The sequence below is a fragment of the Amblyraja radiata genome, chromosome 23 (assembly GCF_010909765.2).
Source record: "Amblyraja radiata isolate CabotCenter1 chromosome 23, sAmbRad1.1.pri, whole genome shotgun sequence".
Classification (NCBI taxonomy): domain Eukaryota; kingdom Metazoa; phylum Chordata; class Chondrichthyes; order Rajiformes; family Rajidae; genus Amblyraja; species Amblyraja radiata.
The window spans coordinates 30,063,731-30,089,446 of NC_045978.1; the positions used below are offsets into that span (position 1 = coordinate 30,063,731).

The 25,716-nt window shown below is 41.6% G+C and overlaps 1 protein-coding gene across 4 annotated transcripts in view; it reads right to left on the reverse strand.

Moving 5' to 3' along the window:
* Positions 1-395: 395 nt before the first annotated feature.
* The window catches only part of rbbp8nl (RBBP8 N-terminal like), a 76,135-nt gene continuing 50,814 nt past the window's right edge, over positions 396-25,716 (reverse strand). For 2 of the 4 annotated variants that reach the window (XM_033041948.1, XM_033041947.1), the window contains 6 exons: positions 22,503-22,950; positions 20,054-20,162; positions 18,537-18,598; positions 12,485-12,614; positions 7,051-7,180; positions 1,567-1,702 (listed from right to left, as the gene is read on the reverse strand). In XM_033041948.1, the coding sequence (XP_032897839.1) occupies positions 1,693-1,702; positions 7,051-7,180; positions 12,485-12,614; positions 18,537-18,598; positions 20,054-20,162; positions 22,503-22,950 (889 nt within the window). In that variant the 3' untranslated portion in view covers positions 1,567-1,692. Of the gene's footprint in view, positions 1,703-7,050; positions 7,181-8,060; positions 8,236-12,484; positions 12,615-18,536; positions 18,599-20,053; positions 20,163-22,502; positions 22,951-25,716 lie in introns of those variants that run through there. The other 2 variants (XM_033041950.1, XM_033041951.1) reach the window with 2 other exon arrangements.

The following is a 25,716-nucleotide window of genomic DNA, read 5'->3' on the forward strand; positions in this document are numbered from 1 at the left end:
AATATTGTGTTCAGTTCTGGGCACCATGTTATAGGAAAGATATTGTCAAACTTGATAGGGTTCAGAGAAGATTTAGGATGATGTTGCCAGGACTAGAGGGTGTGAGCTATAGGGAGAGGTTGAGTAGGCTGGGTCTCTATTCCTTGGAGCGCAGGAGGATGGGGGGTGTGATCTGGGACATGTTGGTCAGTGTGGGTAGTTGGGCCAAAGGGCCTGTTTCCACACTGTATCACTCTGTGACTATGATTATGACACTAATACCATTTTATCTCACTTTCTCATCCACCCCCTTCACACATTGGGCAATTTTACAGAGGCCAGTTAACCTACCAAGCTGTACGTCTTTGGAATGTGGGAGGAAACGGTAGCACCCGGAGGAAATCCATGCAGTCACAGGGTGTATGTGCAAACTCCATGCAGATAGCGCCCGAGGTCACGATTAAACACGGGTCTCTGGTGCTGTGAAGCAGCAGCTCCACCAGCTGTGTCATTGTACCATCCTCTGCCATTTAATACTGGATAGTGGAGATTTAGAAAAAGTCAATTCAGAACCATTTTGAGGGTGAAGGCAGAATGTGGAGAAGGGAAACTGGGGAAGGGACGGGCCATGGCATGTGAATGCTGGGGACAGGAATCTGCTGTGGGCAGTATTGGTGAAGCCCTTTGGAGGGAAGGACTGGTTATAGAGATAATCAGAGAAGAAAATGGCTGTGTTGGTTGGAAAAACAATAGCAGATGGTGTGGATGAGGAGATGGTGTAGAGGGAGCACGTCAGCAAATGGATGAAGTGGGCACAGTTGGCCCGGATTGGGACATGGTTGAAGAATTGCCTAAGTATATTGGTTGCAAAGAGGAGAAGGTTGGTGGAAAGATCAGTAATAATGTAAACTCAAGTAAGATATCTACCTCTGGAAGCAGCTCAGGCTAGGTTAGGTCCTTTGAATAATGTCAAATTAGGATGGTAGTACATATGGAGAAACAAAGAACTGCAGGTGCTGGTTTATGCTAAAGATAGACACAAAAAGCGCTGGAGTGCCCAACTGATAGTGGGTCAGTCGGCATCTCTGGAGAAAAAGGATGGGTGATGTTTTGGGTCGGAACCTTTCTTCAGGCTTCCTATCCCCGACTCTGAAGAAGTGTCCCGAATCGAAACATCACCCATCCTTTTTCTCCAGAAATGCTGCCTGACCCGCTGAGTTACTTCAGCACTTTGTGTCCATCTGTCGTACATATGGAAGCAGCAATGAAGAGGTTAATGTTATGGTGTCTTGGTAGTGTTGAGTTGCAAATGTTTTATTGCCTACCAAACCTGTGCAATGACTGATATGGATAAAAAAAGTTGGAGGTGGTCCATTTTATCAGTAATCAAGGCATTTTGCAACAGTGTAAAAAATAGAAAATACAACTGGAAGATATTTACAACATTGTTATTCTGTTGACATAACATTTTAATTTGGCCTAGATATTTAAGTATGTAACATTACTGATTATGAAAAGCAATTTTTTTTTGTGCCTGTACCAGTGTTCAATCCTACATGTGCTGTTGACCCAGTGGAAACATCAGTGAACAGATTAGATAATACAGGAAAATATGATCAGAAGTGACAGTACTGCAGTGGTATGAATCTTGTATACATTCTCTGCGGTCTATGATGAGCATTAATCATTAACTCTTGCTTTCTAATTTTCTTCTTAGCTTTGGCTGCAAAAGAAAATATATTATCAAGATGAGAACAGGATCCTGTAACACGAATTAATACATATGTCTGCACAACCCCTATCTTCAAATGTGATTAATGTTACCAAAAAGTATTAAAAATAAACAACTATAAATATCACCAATTTTCTCCCAATATTTTAAGTACCGGTATATCTAGAGTCATTGAGTTATACAGCATGGAAACAGGCCCTTCAGCCCAACTTGCCCATACCGCCCAATTTGCCCATACTGCCCAATTTGCCCATACCGCCCAAGATCTATATATACAGTTGATACCTGTATCCATTGCATCTACTATATCCGTTGTTTTTGGTGTGGGCTCCTATATATTGGTGAGACCAAGCACAGACTGGGCGATCGTTTTGCTGAACACCTACACTCAGTCTGCTTTGGCCTACGCGATCTTCTGGTTGCCAAACATTTTAACTCCTCTTCTCATTCCCACACTGACTTGCTGGTGCCAGTTTTTTTTAGCGGGTCCAGCACTCTCCAGATATGCTGCCTGTCCCGCTGAGTTACTCCAGCATTTTGTGTCTACCCACACTGATCTTTCTGTCCTAGGCCTCCTCCACTGTCAGAGTGAGGCCACAAGCAAATTGGAGGAATAGCACCTCATATTTCGCTTGGGCAGCTGACAACCCAGTGATATGAACGTTGATTTCTTTAATTTCATGGATACCCCTGAATTCCTTCTCTCTTCGGCTCTCCCCCACCCTAGATGTCCTGCCAGTTCCACTGTTCGCATCCATATATTTCTTCATTGTCACCTCCTCCACAGCCAACAATGGACCATTGTGGGCTCCACCTTTCCTTGGTCAACGATGCCAACTCTAGTTTGTTCTGAACCTTTTCATACCTCTAATTTCCATCCCCCCTGACTCTCAGTCTGAGGAAGGGTTTCGACCCGAAACGCCACCTATTTCTGATCTGTTGAGTTACTCCTGCATTTTGTGTCTATCTTCCCTCTAAAATGTTCCTTTCCATAAACGTTCATATCCATTAGCCCTATAATGTTGCGTTAATATTCCATGATAGTGGTAAATGTTAGATTCTGGTGCATGAATTTTGCTAGAGAAAGGGACAGGTTTCTCGGGCGGTCATGGTGGCACAGCAGTAGAGTTGCTGCCTTACAGCGAATGCAGTGCCGGAGACCCGGGCTCGATCCCGACTACGGGTGCTGTCTGTACGGAGTCTGTACGTTCTCCCCGTGACCTGCGTGGATTTTCTCCGAGATCTTCGGTTTCCTCCCACACTCCAAAGATGTACCGATTTGTAGGTTAATTAACTGTAAAAAATGTCCCTAGTGGATGTAGGATAATGTTAATGTGTGGGGATCGCTGGTCGGCGTGTACCCGGTGGGCCGAAGGGCCTGTTTCCGCGCTGCATCTATCTCTAAACTAACTACGTTCTCAGTAGCAAACGAGTCCAGAATTTCCCCAGGACATCCTTTATTCTTGATTGGATTGCAGTAATCACTGTGTTATTGTGTGAAATTTGTCACCAGTATGTTGGCAAAAGGTTTAAGATGTTTAAAAGTTGATAGATTAACATCATCAAATTAAGAGAAATCTAATATGAGCATACTAATGTATGTTGCACTTAATTAATTAGTATTTTCCATATACATTGCAAACTGAAGTTTCAACTAAAATGTTTCCTTGTCTCCTATAACAGGAGTAAATTTCCAGCTTTACACCCATCAACCTTCTGGATATTTTGTTCATGAACATGAACATCATAGAGTCTTGTAGCATGGAACCAGCCCTTCGGCCCAACTCGTCCATGCCAACCAAGATGCCCATCAATACTTTTCCCATTGGCCTGCATTAGCCCCTTATCCCTTGAAACTTTTCCTATCCATGGTCCTGTCCAAATGCCCCTTAAATATTGTTATTGCACCTGCCTCAACCACATCCTCTGGCAGCTCGTTCCATAGACTTACCAACCTCTGTGTAAAAAAAGTATCCTCTCAGGTTCCTATCTTTCCCCTTTCACCTTAAAATATGTCCTCTGGTTCTTAATTTCCTACCCCTGGGGAAATATGTGCAATACGCCCTGTGTCCCTCAAGTAAAGATTTTATTATGGACAATTTCATGCAATAAATAAGCTCAATATAACAGACCTGAAGCAGGTTCAACTTGTTAGAATTCCTCTAGCCAAAAGGAGGAGAAAAGAATCATCCTATCAGTCAGTGCTAAATGAACTCAAGACTAAGTTATAAAAGGGCAATGTACTAATCTAAAGAATAATCACAAAGCACTTCAAAGAAGTTTTAAACAAAACAAATGTGTTATGAACTAAAATATATGTACTACTATGAGGAGCCTATCAGCAATTTGCACAAATAATGCTTTTAACGTAGTGAAATATCACAAGATATTTTATCAGGGCTTTATCAGACAGAACTTGACAATGAACCACCAAGCAAATAAAATTGTTTTTGGCTGTTGACCAAGAACCTGTTCAAAAAGGTAGCTTTTATGGAGTACATTACAGTGTTGGTTTGTTGTCATATTCTACCTGATAAGGCATCCTGTGACATTTTATAGTTTAGGGGCATTATTTAATTGCAAATTATTGACAAGCTGGCTAAGAAGTACAGAGCACATTATTCCCCCCCCCCCCCCCTCAACCAATCTTCTTTGAAGTACCCTATGAAGTGCTCTACAGGATAAAAGACTTGGATTTAGAAATGGATTCTCAGAAGTTAGGACCTTGGCAGCTGAAAGGATTTCTGCTACTACAGGTGAGCTGGAGGTCAGAATTGAAGGAATACACGCATCTCTTGAATCAAGAGAGAGCTAGATAGGGCTCTTAAAGATAGTCTGGGGGTATGGGGAGAAGTCAGGAACGGGGTACTGATTGGGGATGATCAGCCATGATCGCATTGAATGGCGGTGCTGGCTCGAAGGGCCGAATGGCCTACTCCTGCACCTATTGTCTATTGTCTAATATCAAAAAAATGCGGATACAAGAAACCTGAAGTACAAACTGAAAATACTTGCAGATCAGAAATAGGATTCTCGTTGTATCTTTGCACAGAAGCTGGCTGAAAAGATGGATGATAATTTTAGTTTGAGCAAATGCCAAACATTAGTAACAGCAAGAACAGAAGGAATGTGCAACTATAAACTATATATGTTTTCATTTAAAAATAAATTGGATAGTTATATGGATGGGAAAGGAATGGAGGGTTATGGTCTGAGCGCAGGTATATGGGACTAGGGGAGACTATGTGTTCGGCACGGACTAGAGGGGTCGAGATGGCCTGTTTCCGTGCTGTAATTGTTATATGTTATATGGTTATAACAACTGGTGGGCAAATGTGCCAGTGGTCGCCAGGGTGGTGGGTGGCAAACTTTTGTAGATTGGAAATTGATGTGGAAATGGTGTCAGTGCTGTGTATGAAGGAACTGCAGATGCTGGCTTAAACCAAAGATAGACCCAAAATGCTGGAGAAACTCAGCGGGACAGGCAGCATCTCTGGAGAGAAGGAATGGGTTGAGGCTGGAGATTTTGGCATTTATTGGGCTGTCATTGTAATGATAAGTCTGTCTTTCAAAGAATGGACTGGATAGCATTAAAAGGATCCCTTGTATTATATTCTGTTTAGTTCCTTTTTTTTCTTGCCTCCTCTCCTTTTCATCCTTTCTGCTCGGATTCTGAAGTAGCTAATGAGATCAATTTGGGAGGTGCATAGTCATCCACAGATGGACAAAGGGCGGCACGGTGGCCCAGCGGTGGAGGTACTGCCTTACAGCGCCAGAGACCCGAGTTCGATCCTGATACCAGGTACTGAGTTTGTACATTCTCCCCGTGACCTGCGAGATCATCGTTTTTCTCCCACACGCCAAAGGCGTACAGGTTTGTAGGTTAATTGGCTTGGTGTAAATGTAAAACTGTCCCTAGTGTGTGTAGGGTGGTGTTAATGTGTGGGGATCGCTGGTCTGTGATGACCCGGTAGGCCGAAGGGCCTGTTTCCGCTTTGTATCTTTAAACTAAACTAAACAAACATGGTGGGATGCTAGAGGAACAGGTGTGTGGGTAAATTTGTAAGATCGTCTGTTCTTTCCACTACTTACACAGGCCCCGTTTGCTTTGGGTGCACGGATGAAAGATTCTCAATATCATTGCAAGATTCATGTCCAAGGGCCTTATCCTGATATCCATGTTCATTTCCAGCAGGGGGCAGATTGGTAGCAGGAACCTCTGTTGCTGAGGTTCCTCTTCATTCACTGGTTGCAACAAGTCATTTCAACAAGCACCAAAGGCAGATATTATCCAGAATAAAACAGCTTTTCTTATTACTTTGTTCCCTTCAAAAAGCAATAAAATGAATTGACCTTTCTTTGCACTCACAATTTGGTGCATAACTGTATCTGAGGATACCACATCCACTGGCACCACCTATTGTAACTGAACTAGCATTACATTTGCACCATAACACTTAACGAAGACTTCCTACTAATGGTGGCATGCAAAAACTGGGCAAAAAGTTCTAGTGGAGCTGTTATAGTTGTACACCCTTCCATTCTTGCTGTTAATATCTATGGCTAAAGCAGATCAGTAAATTCAGTGAATTTATCAGTAAATTCAGCTAAGCAGTCTAATATTGGAAGGCTTCATGACTACAAATATTATTTCAGTCCCACTGAGGCTCAATCTTGGTTGACTCCTCCACTTACTTTCACCAGCACCGTATTAAGACTACTTGGGATGGGTGATAGATGTTAGCCTTGCCCCCCACATTCTGAGATGAACAAGAACAAAACCAACTCACAAACATGAAAGAAATTCACTATGTTGTGGCTGCCGAGTTGCAGAGAGAGGAAAGATCGCTGGTTTGATCCATTTTCTGTGCTCAGTAATCTTGCTATTTAATACAGGTGGAATAATCTTGCCATGTAACAAAGATGGAGGAGGATTCATGATCCTGTCGATGTTGGAATCTTGTGTAGAACATAAAGTGCTCGATGAACTCAATGGATCATGTAGCATCTCCAGAGGCATGCCTGAAGAAGGTTCCCGAGTTAATAGCTGAATTCCAGCGGAGACATGTGAGTGGCTTCTTTGACATTAAGGCTGCGTTTGGCAGAATGTGGCATCAAAGGAAAACCTTCAAAGGGGGGGGTAAAAGGGGAGGGACTGGGGAGGGTTTCTAGAAGTTGCCTACAATTGAAGAATTCAATGTTCATACCACCGGGATGCAAACTACCCAAGCAGAATATGAGGTGCTGTTCCTCCAGTTTGAGTTTGGCTTCTCACTCTGGTTATGAGTGACATAGCCCAGGTACCAAAGAGCTTAGAGTAGTTAGTAATGAGTGCTTACCTTTCTGGAGCCAAGTCCGGAACAGATGAAGCTTTGTCTTCTGATATGTTTGGATTGCATTGTGAAGCATGTGTGTGCGATGGCTGAGTGGATTTACATTTTTTAATTCTTCTTCCCCTCTTGTACGCAGCTATAAATAAGCATATAATTAAATATGGATATTTAAGATGTTCAGGAGCAGCTTCTTCCCTACAACCATCAGGCTGTTAAACATTACAACCTCCAAATAAGTACAGAACTATACAGAGTTGGGAGCTCTTTTTGCACTATTATTGTCTATTTATGTGTCTTTGTTTTTATATACATAACTGTTTTTACTTTATTATGGGTTTTTCAGATGATGATGTTTAGGTATCTGTTGTGCTGCTGCAAGTAAGAATTTAATTGTTCCGTTTCGGGATGCAAGACAATAAAACACTCTTGACTTCACCATGGCTTCTTCATAGCTCAAGTGCTAGCAGTCAATTAAATGGCGAACAAATAGATAGGAAGAAGACACAAAATACACGCATGCATTCTTCAAATTAGATGCAATTTGATCACATCAATTTTGGTCAATATTATCCCACCAGTTGTCTCTTAATTGTTGTCCTAGTTCCCTCACCCATCTACATTCGCAAAGGGAAGGCTCCAGGATGGAAACCAAGTTATATTCTTGTAGAGAGTTGCATCACACATTTCTCACTCTGGCTGCATAATAAAGATAGAAATGCTTAGAATTGATACTGATATCTAATGAATTATCTTACGCTTGGGTTTGCAGCAGCAATAGAAGTGAGTGGTATGAATCACAAATTCAGCAATAGCAACACAGGCAAAAAGATGAGAAAAGTAAAGAAAATTGCATGGTTCATGCAGAGCAGGCAGTGAGATTCCAAAGGTAAAAACATTTAACTTAATGAACATTGAATTTTGGTATAATGTTATTCAAAAATCATATTTTATGTTGCACAAGCTGAGAGAATCCATATTTTGATATCTTTATTCTATTTTAATTTTCACATAACAAAGTTGCGATCACCTGGCCCCGCATAAAATATTTCAATAGGTAAATGGATAAAAGGCTCCACAGTAGAGGTCCTAGCACAGATCCCTGACGAACTTATGCAGGAAAGAATTGCAGTTGCTGGTTTAAATCGAAGGTAGACACAAAATGCTGGAGTAACTCAGCGGGACAGGCAGCATCTACGGAGAGAAAGAATGGGTGACGTTTCAGGTCGAGACCCTTTTCCAGACTGAGGAACTACACTGGTCACTGACATCCAGCCTGAATATTGTCCTTCCGCCACAACCCTCTGTCTCCTATCAGCAAGCCAGTTCTGTATCCAGATGACCAAGTCACTGTTAATCCTGTGCAGTTTAATCTTTTGGATCAGCCTACCGTGGAGAATTTCATCAAATCCACATAGACAACATCCACCACCCTAACCTCATCGATCACCTTTGTCACCTCCTCAAAAAAACTCGATCAAATTAGTAAGACATGATCTGCCATGTACAAAGCCATACGGACTCCCCATGGGAGAATTTGTACACACCGCCTCTCCCTCCCAGTGTCCTGTACCACATAGATTCCTTAACCCACATTACCAAAACATAAATTAGCTGGCAATGTATAATATTAATGCATCTATGTGTGCATACTGACTGCGTCTTTCCCCATCAAGTCAAGTGGATGTTATTGTCATATGCACAAGGTTAGGTACCGTACAGTGAAAATCTAGCTTTGCAGCAGCATCACAGGCACATAGAAACAGCTAAACTCATAAAAACACAAATTATCCATACACTACACATAAATTCTGCAAGACAATAAAAAGAAAAAGAAAGACTGCAAAGAAAAGACATTAGTGCAAAACACCATTAGAAAAAAATGACCATGGAAAAAAAAAGTGGTTCATTGTGTTCCAGTGTTGAGGTGGGATTAGGGCTGTGCAGGTTTGTTCAAGAACTTGATAGTTGTAAGGAAGTATCTTCCCTGGAACCTCATATAACTGTGACTAGATTTGCAGAGTATTCATTAACTAAAATATTTTGGAATATTAAAACTGCTAAAATTAATATTCTGTGATTGCTTAATTTTGTATTTTGTGTTATCGGATTTTGTTTAGTTGAGTTTAGAGATACAGCATGGAAACAGTCCCTTCGGCCCACCGAGCCTATGCCGGCTATCGATCACCCGTTCACACTAGTTCAATATTATCCCACTTTCCTAATTCCGACCCACCAGGTGCAATTTACAAAGACCAATTAACCTACAAACCTGCACGTCTTTGGAATGTGGGAGGAAATCCGAGGACCCAGCGGAAACCCACGCAGTCACAGGGAGAACGTACAAACTGCACACAGACAGTACCCAAGGTCAGGATCGAACCTGAGTCTCCGGTGCTGTGCTGTATGAGATTATTTATAATTTGTAAAATTGAATTTATTCTTACTGAATGAAAGCATATATTCAAGAGGTTGTTTGATCTAATCCCTCTATTCCGTTCTAATTTATTGTTAATATGTTTAGAGATTTTGACTTCACATGCTAACACCCGTACGGTAACAGTGTTGCAGTGTATTCCATATCTGAAGCCACAACCGTATAATGCATTTAATGCTATTGACCAAAAACAAGCTTCACCACTCAAGTTTAATTATTTAAAAAATATGCTTGCTTGCCCTGACTCCAAAAGGCCTAAAGAATTAAGAATCTTCTGGATAAGGTCAGAACTACATTGCAAACCTCCCTAAAATATTTCCTTTAGGTAAAGAGCAAAGTAGAAACTTTGCTTGCCTCCACTGTGCCATTTTCCCATTCAAAGCATTTTAATCAGAGCAGATCCAAAGCTAAATCTGACCAGGCTTGGTTTTGATTTAACTCTAAAGAACCACCCATGTTTGAATGAGCTAATCGAAAATAAGGCGAATACCTTTAGCTCTTTGCAATGTCATTCAGTCTCTGAATGCAAAAAAAAGAAATGCTCACTATTCTTAAACAACAAGCCCATTGCCTCATTGCAATCTCTTATCTTCATTTTGTAACAGGAGCTTCACCCTGAAAAACCTCATGCGATACTAATTAAATGTTGAGTTACAAAATGGCATGTTGTTTTGAATTGAAAGTAAATAAAGGACTTGTTTAACAAGTGCTTTAAAAGAATTCTGTGCTGATATCACTGTCTCCAGAGGCACAATCATTTTGTAATTAATTAACAGCAAATGAAAGGTGTGCGTAAACTCAGAGTTAAATGTCTGCCTCACCCTTTCTGCATATATTCATCATAAGTAAATGTAGACTGAAGGTTATTTCAGAGAAATATGTTCTCTGGACCCAGATAATTGGGAACTCGCAATGCAGCTATAAATACTTGCAAGCAAACAATCAGGGCGGCATAGTGGTGCAAGGGTAAAGTTGCTGCCTTACAGCGCCAGAGACCCGCGTTTGATCCTGACTACGGGTGCTGCCTGTATAGAGTTTGTACGTTCTCTCTGAGACCATGTGGGTTTTCTCTGGGTGCTCCGGTTTCCTCCCACACTCCAATTGGCTTCAGTAAAAATTGTAAATTGGCTCTAGTGTGTAGGATAGTGCTAGTGTACAGGGATCACTGTTCAGCGCGGACTCGGTGGGCCGAAGAGCAGTTTCTGCGTTATATCTCTAAACTAAACTAAACTAAACTAAAGAATCCGTATATACCATAATAAATGAGCACAGTTGCCAGTTTGGGGATTCCAGTGAACATTCACCTTCAATTTGATAATTAGTTGCACAAAAAACACCATAATATTACCTGAAATTACTTACAAATGTGTTTTAGGAATTGTTAGTCAGAGAGTCATACAGCGTGTAAGGCATAGACAGGATAGGCAGTCAGAATCTTTTTCCCAGGATGGAAAAATCAAATTCTAGAAAGCATAGCTTTAGGGTAAGAGGAGCAAAGTTTAATAGAGATATGTGCGACGAGTATTTTTACACAGAGGTTGTCAAGGGTTATGGGGAAAGGTAGGAGAATAAGGTTGAGAGAGAATGATAGTTCACCCATGATTGGAGTATACATGATTGGGTCGAATGATCTACCTCTGGTCCTATAACTTATGAACCTATGAAAGCCTCACAAACAGGCGGGATTTGTTGGAGCAGGCCATGGGTAGTCTGGATCGGCTCATCAGCTGCCTGGACCCTCCCTGCCGTCGTCCTATGCTAGTTCCGGTACAGTGCATGTTATACTTCCAGCATTGTGCTTGCTGTATGTTACACAACCCCCGCCAAGGTGAATGGCAGCACTTGTCCCCATTTAAAGAACCGAGAAACAGGAGGACATGGTGAAGAGGAAAGGGGAAGGGGGGGAGACAATCTAGAAGATCCTTTCCTGCCTGGGATGTCCATGAAGAATTAATTCAACTGTGACACCAACAAATGGAACACCAATGCACGGTGCGCCAGAGACCCGAATTTGATTCTGACTACGGGTGCTATCTGTCCGGAGTTTGTACGTTCTCCCTTTGACTACAAGGTTTTCTCCGGGTGCTCCGGTTTCCTCCCGCACTCCAAAGACGTACAGGTTTGTAGGTTAATTGTGTTCGGTAAAAATAGTAAATTGTCCATAGTGTGTAGGATAGTGCTAGTGTATGGGGATCGCTGAGCGGTGTGGACTCAATGGGCCGTTGGGCCTGTTTCCGCGCTGCATCCCTAATCTAAACTAAACCAATCTCCATTCACTGTCCTAGCTTTCCTACTGCCACTCTCCATCACAGTGACTCAGTCACCAAGGAAACTTAATATCCAACACAAAATACTTTATTAAAACCAAATTGAAAGCTGAAATCAAGTCATACAATATGTCCACCTAAAAAAACCCAGCAGAGGTAAGGAACTGCAGGTGCTGTAATCTTGAGCATAATACACAGTGCCGGAGTAACTAGCAGCAACAGTTTCGGGAAATGGACAGAAGATATTTTGATTTGTGACCCTTCTGCTATTGGGAAGAAGATATTAGAGACTGAAAACTAACATCCAGCTTTAGGAGCAGGTTCATCCCTACAATCATCAGGTTATTAAACACTACAACCTCCAAATAATCTCTGAACTATATAGACTTGGGGACATTATTTTTTACTTTGCACTACTATAGTCTATTTACTTTACATAGTCTATTGAAGAGGAATTTATTTGGTCAGTGGGTGATGAATCTGTGGAATTCATTGCCATAGATGGCTGTGGAGGCCATGTCAATGGATATTTTTAAGGCAGAGATTGATAGATTCTTGATTAGAACGAGTGTCCGGGGTTATGGGGAGAAGGCAGGAGAATGGGGTTGAGAGGGAAAGATAGATCAGCCATGATTGAATGGCGGAGTGGACAGAATGGGCCCAATAGTAGTATTCTGCTCCTAAATGCTATGATTTCTAAACTTAAATACAAATCTATCTGAAACTGCTCCACTCTTACCAGATGTCCAATAGTCCTGAGGTTTCTTCTTCTTCTTTTTCCTCGGTTGGGCAGCACTATTTTCTGCTTGTTGCTTCTCATTTTCAGGTTTAATCCTTTGCTTCTCATATATCTCTTGAGAATCAATGGCCTAATAAGGTGAAACAAGCAAATTCAAAATGGAAAGCCACCAGCCATAAAACCTTGCGGAGTCACAGTTCTCTTATCTCAGCGATCTTTATCCTTGGACCATTTCAATGGCATTTAATAAAAAGCAGATTTATTTACTCCCTGCACATAAAGCAAGGAATGGATGCTATTCTTGAAACTACTTGGTTACTTTTAATTTTTAATTGGCTTGTTAAACAGATCCCATTAGATGGTTTCATATTGAATATGAAGATTATATCATCAGCAGCATGTAGGAAGGAACTGCGGATGCTGATTTACACCGAAGATGGATACAAAATGCTGGAGTAACTCAGCGGAACAGGCAGCATCTCTGGATAGGAATGGGTGACGTTTTGGATCGAGAGAAGGGTCTCGACCCGAAACGTCACGCATATCTTCCATCCAGAGATGCTACCTATTCCGCTGAGTTACTCCAGCATTTTGTGTCTGCATAGCAGGAGGCTGTGGGTAAGTAGGAGAATCTGCCACTTGCCCTTATCTCCCCTCAGCCGCCAACAAAAGCCAATAAATAAGCAGGCATTAATACATTAATCACAAAGTATTCAGACCCCTTCACTTTCTTCACATTTTGTTACTTTACAGCCTTATTCTAAAATGGATTAAATTCAATTTTTTAATATTCAATCTACACACAATACCCATAATAAAAATGCAAAAACAGGCGTTTAGAAATTTTTGGAAAGTAATTAAAAATAAATAATTGAAATATCACATTACATAAGTATTCAGACCCTTTACTCAGTACTTTGTTGAGGCACCTTTGGCAGCGATAACAGCCTCAAGTCTTCTTGGGTATGACACTACAAGCTTGGCACATCTGTATTTGGGTAATTTCTCCCATTCTTCTCTGCAGATCCTCTCAAGCTCTGTCAGGTTGGATGGGGAGCATCGATGCCCAGCTATTTTCAGGTCCCACCAGAGATACATGATCGGGTTCAAGTCCGGGCTCTGGCTGGGCCACTCAAGGACATTCACAGACTTGTCATGAAGCCACTCCTGCGTTGTCTTGGCTGTGTGCTTAAGTTCGTTGTCCTGTTGGAAGGTGAACCTCCACCCCAGTCTGAGGTCCAGAACGCTCTGAGGCAGGTTTTCATCAAGGATCTCTCTGAACTTTGCTCCGCTCATCTTTCCCAAGATCCTGACTAGTCTCCCAGTTCCTGCCACTGAAAAACATCCCCACAGCACGATGCTGCTACCACCATGCTTCACCATAGGTATGGTATTGGCCAGGTGATGAGCAGTGCCTGGTTTCCTCCAGATGTGACGCTTGGCATTCAGGCCAAAGAGTTCAATCTTGGTTTCATCAGACCAGAGAATCTTGTTTAGGTACCTTTTGGCAAACTCCAAGCGGGCTGTCATGTGCCTTTTACTGAGAGGAGTGACTTCCGTCTGGCCACTCTACCATAATGGCCTGATCAGTGGAGTGCTGCAGATATAGTTGTCCTTCTGGAAGTTTCTCCCATCTCCACAGAGGAACCCTGGAGCTCTGTCAGAGTGACCATCGGGTTCTTGGTCACTTCCCTGACCAAGGCCCTTCTCCCCCGATTGCTCAGTTTGGCTGGGCGGCCAGCTCTATGAAGAGTCCTGGTGGGTTCAAGTTCTTCCATTTAAGAATGACAAGGTCCACTGTGCTCTTCGGGACCTGCAATGCTGCAGAAATTGTTTTATACCCTTCCCCAGATCTGTGTCTCGACACAATCCTGTCTCAGAGGTCTACGGCCAATTCCTCCGTCTTCATGGCTTGGTTTTTGCTCTGACATGCACTGTCAACTGTGGGGCCTTATATAGACAGGTGTGTGCCTTTCCAAATCATGTATTCCATGTCTCTACTTTTAGGTTTTATCTGCAGTTCCCTGTCACCACAATAACACAATCCACGTCCCTATTTACTAGTTATTAGCCCTCACTTTTCTTTCCCTTACAACAAAGATGAACTAGTTATCCCTCTATGTATTATTAAACTTACGATTTTTCTATCTGATTTTAACTCTCAGACTTCAAGTACCAAAATATTCAAACAAATCAGAAATACAATCAAATCATTTTGGTTTGGTTAACCTGGAACAAGTAATTTACTAATCTTGGCAAATCTAGCAGCCTTTCACAATGACTGCTGAAGGAAAATCACAGACTATGCAACATTAGCGATGCATTGCACAGACTAATGATCTTAATCTGATTTTAACTACCCTTAAGTGCCACGTTATTTTACCCTCTCAGACAGATACCCTTTGTTCTACCCACCACCATTTACACTATCGCATCTATCTCAAGCCTAAATTCTTCTTCTCTCTCTCCGATCTGATGAAGGGTCCTGGATCAGAAACATTAATTGGTTTTCCTTCCACAGATGCCTGACCTGCTGATTTAGAGGACCATAGCATCATAGTTAAAAAGTCATTGAGAGAAGACAGCACAGAAACAGTTCTTTCAGTTCACCCAAACTGCACCAACTACCAAACACACACTTTTACACAAATACGTACTATTCTAACCAATATTATTCTCCTCACATTCTCATCAGCTTCCCATTAAGAACTTTTTTTCCCCCAGCATCTTCTGGCTGTATTATTAATAGTTGCTAAATGACCTTGCACTTAACAGGAACTAGTTATCTGATCCAGTCCACATACTCAGAATTGGAACAACTCTATATCAATATATGAATCGCAAAAAGTTAATAGGCAGGTTCAACAAGCAGTTAAGAAGGATGAAGGAAGGAACTATTCTCCACTGCCTGCACATGATCCATATCCCTCCATTCCCTCTATAATCCATGTGGCTTTCTGAAAGCTTCTTAAACGCCACTGTCGTTTCTGCCTCCTACAACACCCTGGTAGCATGTTCCAGGCACCCACCAGTTAAAACCCACACATCTCCTTGAAACTTTGTTTCTTTCACCCCTAAAGCCCTGTCCTATGGTACGAGTTCATTCTAAGAGCTCTCCCGAGTTTTAAAAAAATCAAACTCGTGGTAAGCACGGAGAATGAACGTAGCGGGTACGTCGGAGCTCGGGGACGTCTCGTAACGCTAATGGCAGGTACTCGGGAAGACTCGCTAATGGCAGGTAAGCACGGGAAGACTCGTGAAGATTTTTCAACATGATGAAAAATGTCCACGAGAGTGCCGACGAGTGGCCATTACCGTAAATTTCCGAGTTCGAATCAGGGCAAACTCGGGAGAACTCTTGGAATGAACTCGAACCGTGGGACAGGGCTTTAAAGCTATGCCTCCCTAATATTTGACATTTCAACCCTGGGAAAAAATATTTCTGTCTATCCAATCTATGCCTCTCATGATTTTATATTTTTTTTTTCGGCGTCCCCTCAGCCTCCAAACCTCCAAAAACATTCCAAGTTTGTCCAACCACTCCTTATAGCTAATATCCTTTAATCCAGGCAGCATTCTAGTAAATCGCTTCTGCACCTTCTCCAAAGCCTCCACAACCTTCCTATAATGGGATGATCAGAACTGCACATAATACTCCAAATGTGGCTAAACCAAAGTCCTAACAAGCTGCATCCTGACTTCCTGTTCCTTGTACTCCATGTTCCATCAATGAAGGCAAGCTAATCAGGAAGGCCGGCTCAGTGGTCGGGGCTGAGCAACGAACGGTCCAGCAGGTGGCAGAGGCCAGAACTCTGAACAAACTGGGTTCAATAATGACCAACCCCACTCACCCACTCCATGCCCTGAAGGTGATCAAGAGCAGCATCTTCAGTCAGAGGCTGATTGCACCAATGTGCAAAACTGAGAGACATAGGAAGTCCTGTTTACCAGCTGCTATAAGGTTATATAATGCGCATAAATAACTGCACTTTTTTTTTTTTTTTTTTTAATTAATTGTATTTTAACTTGTATTTTAACTTGTATTTTAACTTGTTAAGTATGGAAGCCATTTGAGGAAATGTGTGGTGTTATGTCTGTCTTGAAGCTGTCGTGGCACTGTAATTTCCTGTAAAGGATTATTAAAGGTATAATCAATCAATCAATCAAAGCATACTATATGCCTTCTTTCAAGAACGGAACTCACTATCAAAACATGTAGGGGACGGGGGACACAATTTTTGGGCGGACACGTGCGCATGCGCTTCGGAGGCTGAATCCAGCGCTAAAAATGGCGATTTTAAAATCGGGATCACAAAAACCTGGGGGGGATGTCCCCCACCTCTCAAAACATGGGGGGGGACGTGTCCCCTCTGGCCCCCCCGGGTTTTCCGCCCCTGCCTTCTTTACCACTCCATCTACTCATGTTGCTATTTTCATGGAGCTATGGACTTGGACCCCAAGATCCCGTGCACATTAATGCTGATAAGGATCTTGCCGTTAACTGTATACTTTCCCCTCACATTCGACCTTCCAAAGTGCAACACCTCACACTCACTCGGGTTAAACTATGTCTGCCATTTCTCTGCCCATTTCTTCTTTCTATTTATCAGGTGAAGTTTTCCAATAGTCAGAATAGAAGTGTTCATCAATGGATTCCTCCCAATGTAAAAATCCTTTGGTGCATAAATTTGACAAATATGTACTAAAAAGAAAATATGGTGTGAGACATGATTAATACATTCATTATAGGCACCTTTGTTTGGATTTCTAATAACATCATAGATCTGTGTTAGTTTAGAACATGATCTAACAACAATACAAACATATTTATCATGAAGCTGCAGGTTATGATAAAAAAAATTACATAAATATTAATAAGAATGTAACATTCCCATTGGGGGCATAATCAAATGGCCCATTTTCTACAATGTAAAACTCTTCAAACCAGATATCAATACATAGACAGCAAATGGAAGGAGGGAGATACATGGGAACTGTGAATTTACCGGTCTCTGCTAAAAATATAAATTTTGATTTCCTCTCCTCAGACCTTCCAAATGTTTAGTTAATACAAAATCTGTAGGAATAACATGGAGACACAAGAGGTTGCGAATGCTGGAATCTTGAGCAAAACACAAAGTCCTGGAAGAACTCAACAGATCAGGCAGCATCTCGGTAGGAATGGACAGGCAACATTTTAGGTTGGACTTTTCTTCAGTCTGAGGAAGGGTTCTGACCCACAATGTCACCTGTCCAGTCCCTCCTCAGATGTTGCCTCACCCACTGAGTTCCTCCAGCATTTTGTGCTTTTCAGTTGGAGGAACATTTGGCCAGGATATACCTTTCGAAGCCATAATAACTGCTCTGGTCATATAACAGCATCCTGGTCCCACTGTATAACATTCAAAAATGATTTCTAAAGGTGAATACATTATTTCCAATTTATGCTGTTAATTTTCAACCAGTGACGCTATGAGAAACATCATCAAAAATCTTGAGCACAATGTACGATTCTTTACATTCTGCTCATAGCAGAGTTCATGAACTGTAGAAACAAGGAAATGCAAATGTCAGTTTAAACAAAAGGACACAAAGTGATGGAGTAACTGTCACACACCCAGATTCAATCCTGACTACAGATGCTGTCTGTATGGAGTTTGTATGTTCTCCCTGTGACCACGTGGGTTTTCTCCGGGTGTTCCAGTTTCCTCCCACACTCCAAAGACTTCCAGGTTTGTAGATAATTGGATTTGGTAAAGTTGTAAATTGTCCCTAGTGTGTAGCATGGACTCGGTGGGCTGAAGGACCAGTTTCTACACTGTATCTCTAGACTAAAACTAAATTAAACTCAGTGAATCAGGCAGTATATTTGGACATCATGGATAGGTGACGTTTTGCGTTGGGACTCATCTTCAGACTTCCTGACCCGAATCATCACCTATCCATGTTCTCTAGAGATGCTGCTTGACCCGCTGAGTTGCTCCATCACTTTGTGTCCTCAGAGTTCATGAGCTTATTTGTGGATTAGACGACCTACACTTTTTGTACTAACCTCACATTGAGAGAGAGCAGGTGAATCTGACTGGCCGTTCAAAAACTGAAGATGTACCTCCACTGAATGAAGAAAAAGAAGTTAGTGAATTGCATTGTAATTTATAATCTGCACATGTGTTAACCTGATAGAAAGCAAATTTGTATTTCTATCTACTGTAGTTTTTGTTAATAATGAGGAAAATCCAACAGCTGTCTTTTTGGAGAATAACCATTGCAGTTTTGAACAATTTCCTGTTTAATAGAAATAACCTGAATTTTCAAAATCATACCCGCTTTCAGAGGCTTACTCATGTTTTTTTGAGGTGACATTTATATTCATAACCACCTATTTACAAGCAACTTCTGGTAACTGTCAGCCCGATTAAGACAAATTGCTTTGTAGCCCCACCTTTGTAGCCAAAACGAATTATTTAAATTCTATTAACAACAGTAAAAAGGTAAATTCCTGATATGAAAATAGATTCTTTTTTTTTTGTCGGATTTATTTTTCAGTTGGGAAACCTATCAGTGAAACCTCCATCAAACATACACCCATCGGTAATTACCGGATAAGTCAGTGAGAAGACAAAACACAGACTTGTTGCCGTGTGACCGTGAGCATGTTAATTCTTGCCTCTGGTCAGCAGTTGTGGTATTATGCTTCCGACTTGCAAATCATACATGGATGAGCAATGGCAGGTCGACTTTATCAGTCGGACATGAACAAGCAGAAACAATTGGTCTGCTAGGGCACACAAAATTGCTGGGGAAACTCAGCGGGTGCAGCAGCATCTATGGAGCGAAGGAAATAGGCGACGTTTCGGGCCGAAACCCTTCTTCAGACTGCCAGGGCAGTTCTGTTTGTAGAATCTGGGGAGAAGATAAAATCGGGCCGTGCGGGTTTTGGGGAGAAGGGCCTCAATCCGAAACGTGACCCATTCCTTCTCTCCAGAGATGCTGCCTGTCCCGCTGAGTTACTCCAGCATTTTGTGTCTATCATGGATGAACAAAGTACTTTTTTATTCTTTGGTCTACATAATCCATTGTACGGGAACATTTAGTGTGAGAATTAGATATAGCAAAGTCATAAATTAGTTTGGGGCGGCAAATTAGTTTGAGTTGCTGCCTTACAGTGCCATAGAACTGGTTTGTCCCTGACTACTGCTACTGTCTGTACGGAGTTTGCATGTTCTCCTTGTGACCGCATGGGGTTTCTCTGGGTGCTCTGGTTTCCTCCCACACTCCAAAGATGTATGGGTTTGTTAATTGGTTTCTGTAAATTGTCAATTCTCCCTAGTCTGTAGGATAGTGTTAGTGTATGAGGTGATCGCTCGTTGGCATGGACTCGCTGAGCCATAGAGCCTGTTTCTACGCTGTATTCCAAAGTCTAAAATCTAAAATAAATTCAAAGGTTTTAGAAAGTTTTCACTGCACCTGACAACCTGTGCCAGCTTTCAACCCCATTGTAAATATTAACTGAAATTGGAGATTAAATACTCAAAATTTCTATTGACGTTTGAAGATTAATATTCTTACCGGTTGGACTTCCATCATCCCTGCTCTTGAGTCTCTTTGTGCACAGTTTCATTCTAATTCTCCGATTGTCATCTGGATCCCTGGATCTAGAAGTGCTGTCATATTGTGCCTGCAAGCAGATATATCTGATCCTCCATCTCAACTCATATGTATAATTCATACAGATGCAAAATACATCTATGCTTAGTCCACATACTTAGAAGAGCAATGACATTTTGCCAAACTGCACAATATAGTGTGTAGATTAATTTGCTTTTGAGGGCTAATACCAACTGCAAAAGATATGTGCTTACATTCGTGAATGTTTCTTAATTTTAACTGCATTCATATCAATTATATCACATGACCTATGGATACCCCTCTTCACCCCATGGTGGGGGAATCGGGAAAAATATACACAAGGCAAAAAACAGTACCCGATAGTTGTCTTCATAAGTGATGGACAATTTCCCTTGAGAATTTTACAAGGACGTATATGTATATATAATTGTTTATGGTCACATTTGTAATTATTGCAATCATGATTACACGTTTAATATTTTCCTACCCAGGATAAGTTTAGTTTTACATGATCTGCTGAGAGAATCGTATTTCATGGTAAAATACTGAGCTGTTGAAAGTTTTAAGGTTGTTTTCCCAAAGTGTCTATTTAGCTTGTCTATGACAAAAAATCTCTATTCAATTCAAAGCTATTAATTTGCTATATTAATGACAATTCTGGATACCTTTCAATTTCCACTCACAACAAAAACATATTTTATAATTAGTTTACTTTTATTAAAAAAGTACATTTTGTTTCAAATAGAAAATAATGAATCATAGGTTAAAGAAATTATGAAGAGCTGCACAAATTGTGGCTCCTCTTACAACGTTAATGAAGGTGGAAGAGAGAGAGAGGGAGCAATGTGAATGTGAATACAGAGGATACTGTAAATCTGAGATAAAAACAGAAAGTGTTAGAATTACTAAGCCAAACAGAGAATATTATTGGACACCAACCATGGAATTTGTTTTTTTCTCTTCATAGATGCTGCCTCATCTGTTGGGTTTTTCTGTGACTTTTATGTTTTTAAGCCAAAGAATGTTATAATTGGTTCAAAGAATGTTATAATTGGTGCCTGACAAAAATGCTGGAGAAACTCAGCGGGCGAGGCAGCATCTATGGAGTGAAGGAAATGGGCAATGTTTCGGGCCGAAACCCTTCTTCAGACTGGTATAATTGGCACAATATTTTTACTAAATGGGGGACAAAGGAAAGGCAAGGGACAACATTTAAAACAACAGTGAGAGACATATGGGCAGGTACAGCTGTAAAATGTTTTTCATTTTAATAATCTTTGGCAAAAGTTTTTATTTTGGTTTTCCATTTAACAGTTTTTGTGATTTACTTTTTATTTTAATACTTACGTAATTTATTACTGTTTCCAAATGTTTTTGCATATCAGAGATATGAAGAGACATTGGAAAAATGGGTTAGCCTTGACAGCAAAGCTGCCCCCCCCCCCCCCCCCCCCCCCCCCCCTTGGCTGAGAAAGGCTACCGGAGGAGTATTTACGGGAATGGCTTATTCTGGTTTCTTTATGGACTTCATTAAGTCGTTCAGGAGCGACTGCCTTTCATGGACTGGCAGTAGGAGCCTGTGATTGTTTAGCCAAGCAAGATCAGCACTCCAGATTTAACTGAAGTAATCTTGGGTATAGAGAATCAGGGAGATCACTATCAGGGTTGAGGTCATACTAGTAAAGTTTAGGACATTGCTCTTAAGTGCTCATCTCATAATATTGCAAAGATTAAAGGCTGGTCTAAAGTCATGGAAATTGTGCATGTTTAGAGTGTACTAAAGGGAATAAGCACAAAAGTTAAGGAAATAACCGATTTCTCTCACTATTCCTGCCCTTCATCCTTGGTCCACCTTCCCCTATATCCATCCCTCTGGTGTTACATTTCACTCCTCTTTCCTAATTTCATCAAGTCATACAGTGTGGAAACAGGCCCTTCAGCCCACCTTGCCACACCGGCCAATATGTCCCAGCTACACTAGTCCCACCTGCCTGCGTTTGGCCCATATCCCTTCAAAACTGTCATATCCATGTACCTGTCTGTTCCTTAACTATTATCTGACACCCTTTTGTCTCCTTTTAATCTCCAGCCTTTGTCACTTACTCCACCCATGTGCCAGTCAAACCATCCCTCCCCCCCCACCCCCCTCCCCGCACCTGTATCCACCTAGCACTTGCCAGGCTTTTTCCTACCCCTGTCTCTATTTTCCAGCTTTAGCTCCCCTAGTACAATCAATCTGAAGAACAGTCCTGATCCAAAACGTCACCTTCTTCTCCCCACTGATGACATGAGATTGATATGCTCCATTCTGATCAGTAGCTGTTAAAAATGAGGATAACAATACTTCATATCACTGATACTTTATTAATTACAAAACATGATAACACACCTTAATGTTCAAATTCTTGTACACTTTGTCTTCATTGTCACTCATTTTTAATTCATCTTTGGGACTCAACACTTCCTGTGCCTTATCTTTGTCTCTACTGGGTGCTTCATCACTCATCGTCTTGCCGACTGGTTCATAAGAGTGCATATTGCCCTGGGAAATTTCACTCGCTAAACCATCATGAGTGCACTTCTTCTGGAGAGGTTCTTCAAATTTTGCCTTCTTAGACTCATATTGAATGGACGATTCACTTCCATGTGTGGACGAATCCTTATTTTTGCAGTAATCTGATAAATCCAAAGGTTTCTCCCCAGATCCATTAGCATTTCCCTCAGAATTTTTACAGCGGCCATTTTGACTTTCCTCAGTTTGTATTTTGTGTATATTGTTAGATTGTTCTGCGGCAGACTGGCTTCTCCTGTAGCCTTTAGACCAATTATGTGCCTCCCTGTAATCAAGATGAAAAATCAAATCACATTCACATCGTTCTCGGAATTATTTACAAAATAAAGTGAGCCCACGTGGCCCAGTGAGTGACATTAATCCCATCAGACCCATTCCCCCAGTGATTTCCTTGTAACTTTGTCCCCCAGACACACACCTTGTCCCCCAGACACACACCCACACTGCGGGTTATTTGCAGATGCCAATTAACCCAACAACCAGCATATTTTAGGATGTGGGAGGGAACCATGGAAACGCCACACTGTCGTCACCTGAGGTCAGAGTTGAACCTGAATTGGCAAAGCTGTGAGGCAGCAAATCCTGCTCTGCTGTTGTGCCAATTTACATATTGTCATTCAAAGAGCTGACCTTCAAAACGTTTTACTTTGAATGGTATGGTGTGGTATGGTAATTTATTTGGCACATGTGCCGAGGTACAGTGAAATTCATTTTTGTATAGAGTCAGTATTAAGTATTGCGCAGCAGCATCCCATAATAACACAAACTCAAGAAACACAGAGATTGTAGATTTGAGCTACCCTTAGAACAATATTTGGTTCTTCAAGAGCTTCAGACTTGTACCAAAAACTGAGAGGAGCTTTATAAGGTGGGCAAATGGGTCAAAAGTAGCTGGGCATCTTGGTTGGCATGGACAAGTTAGGCCGAAGGATCTGTTTCTATGCTGTATCACTTTATACTTTAGCGATACAGCAAGAAAACAGGAATTTTGGCCCACCGAGTCCGCGTCAACTGGCGATCACCCCATAAACTAGTTCTATCCAACACAGAAGGGACAAATTTACAATTTTCACTAAAGCCAATAAACCTACAAACCCGGAGGTACACAAAATTGCTGGGGAAACTCAGCGGGTGCAGCAGCATCTATGGAGCTTCTGCTGCACCCGCTGAGTTTCCCCAGCAATTTTGTGTACCTTCGATATTCCAGCATCTGCAGTTCCTTTTTGGACAACCTACAAACCCGTACGTCTTTGGAGTGTGGGAGGAAACCGGAGCACCCAGAGAAAACCCACGCGGTGACAGAGAGAATGTACAAACTTCATACTGACAGCATCTGTAATCAGGATCAAATGCCAGTCTCTGGTGCTAAAAGGCAGCAATTCTACCCGTATGCCACTATGCCACCCCCTAGTCTCTCGGATTATGATTAAGCAATTTACCAAATTGAAACTGGTTGGATGAACTTCATGTGAGGTTCAAATGACAAATAAACGGTATTGTATTGTATTGCTTGAGTGGAACATTCCTTCACTGGAACTGGCAGGAATTTGTTAACATGGAACGTTATTCTGGCTCATTTCCCAACGTACTGGTATAACTATCAACCAGGTATCTGCCTAAGATGAAGTGTGTGTGGAGTTGTACTTTGTAAAAAAAAAAAGAACCAGAAAAAGAGGACAAGCCTGGCTGTCTCAGAAGATGCTTACAGCTCTGGTGTGCGAACACTAGAGATTCTACTTCCCTGCTCTAAGAAGTCTGAACCTGTCCATGCTGACTGAACTGATGCAAGATGTCCTGAGGTTTCTTGTTCAGTATTAGCATTACATTTGCATAGCATTACGTCCAACAGCTGGGTAAAGGTTGCGTATAATGTGCTCAGATTCATAGGGATGGGCTTTGGAGGTGGAGAAAACAGAGAGGACCTTATTGTTGCTGAAGCCCTCAGAAAGATACCAGGATAGAGCCTGGATGATGTTGAGAAAGACTCTTCCAGTGCAGTCTTCACAACATACTTGGATCCTCAGCATCACTTCAAACTGCACTCCGAGCTATAGTGGGGGTGGGATCATTCTGCATTTCCTGTTATAGTGTCTCTTTGTGTGAAATGTCTGGATAGAGATACATTGGCACATATCAGTCCGTCACTAGCAACTTGATAATACGGGTGTTTATACTAGCCAAGGCACTGAGAGAGACATTGATTATTGTTAGAAGACCATCATCCCAATGGTCATCTCTGAGAGTGCTGTGGCTCCACAGGAGTCGCTGCCTCAAAACGTCAGCCAGCATCATCAGAGACTCACACCACCCTGGCCACACTCTCATTTCATGGCACCTACCATCAGGAAGAATGTATAGGAGACTGAAAACTGTAATGTCCTATCAGGAGCAGCTTCTTCCCAACATCCAACAGACTATTAAACACTAAAACCTCCAAATAAGCTCCTAACTACATAGACTTGGTGGCATTGTTTATGTCTGTGCACGATTATTGTTTGTTTGTTTATTTTTTCTATATATGGATCTTTTTGTTGCTCATTATGGTGTTTACAGAGTTTTAATTTTACATATCTGAGGCGCTGCTGCAAGTAAGAATGTCATTGTTCTGTTTCGGGACGTGATGATAAAACACTCTTGACCCTTGACTCTCGACTTGACTTTCGAGATGGGACTATGCATGAGCACATACAGCTGCACAAGTGCCGGGCTGAGCATACATGTATGATGTACTCAGGTGAGGTGTGATTGTGGGAATTGCTAACCTGTAATGCCATCCCCTCTGAAACTTTCTTGTCCACAATATATGAGGACCGACCTTATGTGGTGGGATTAAAAAAAAGAGATAGAACAATGGACAACCAGAGATGCAATAGTTGTAAAATCTTTGTCTGACTTTGCTTGAATGATGTTTGTTCATAAGTTCATAAGTTATAGGAGGAGAATTAGGCCATTTGGCCCATCAAGTCTGCCATTCACTCATGGCTGATCTATCTTTCCCTCTCAACCCCATTCTCCTGCCCTCCCCATAACC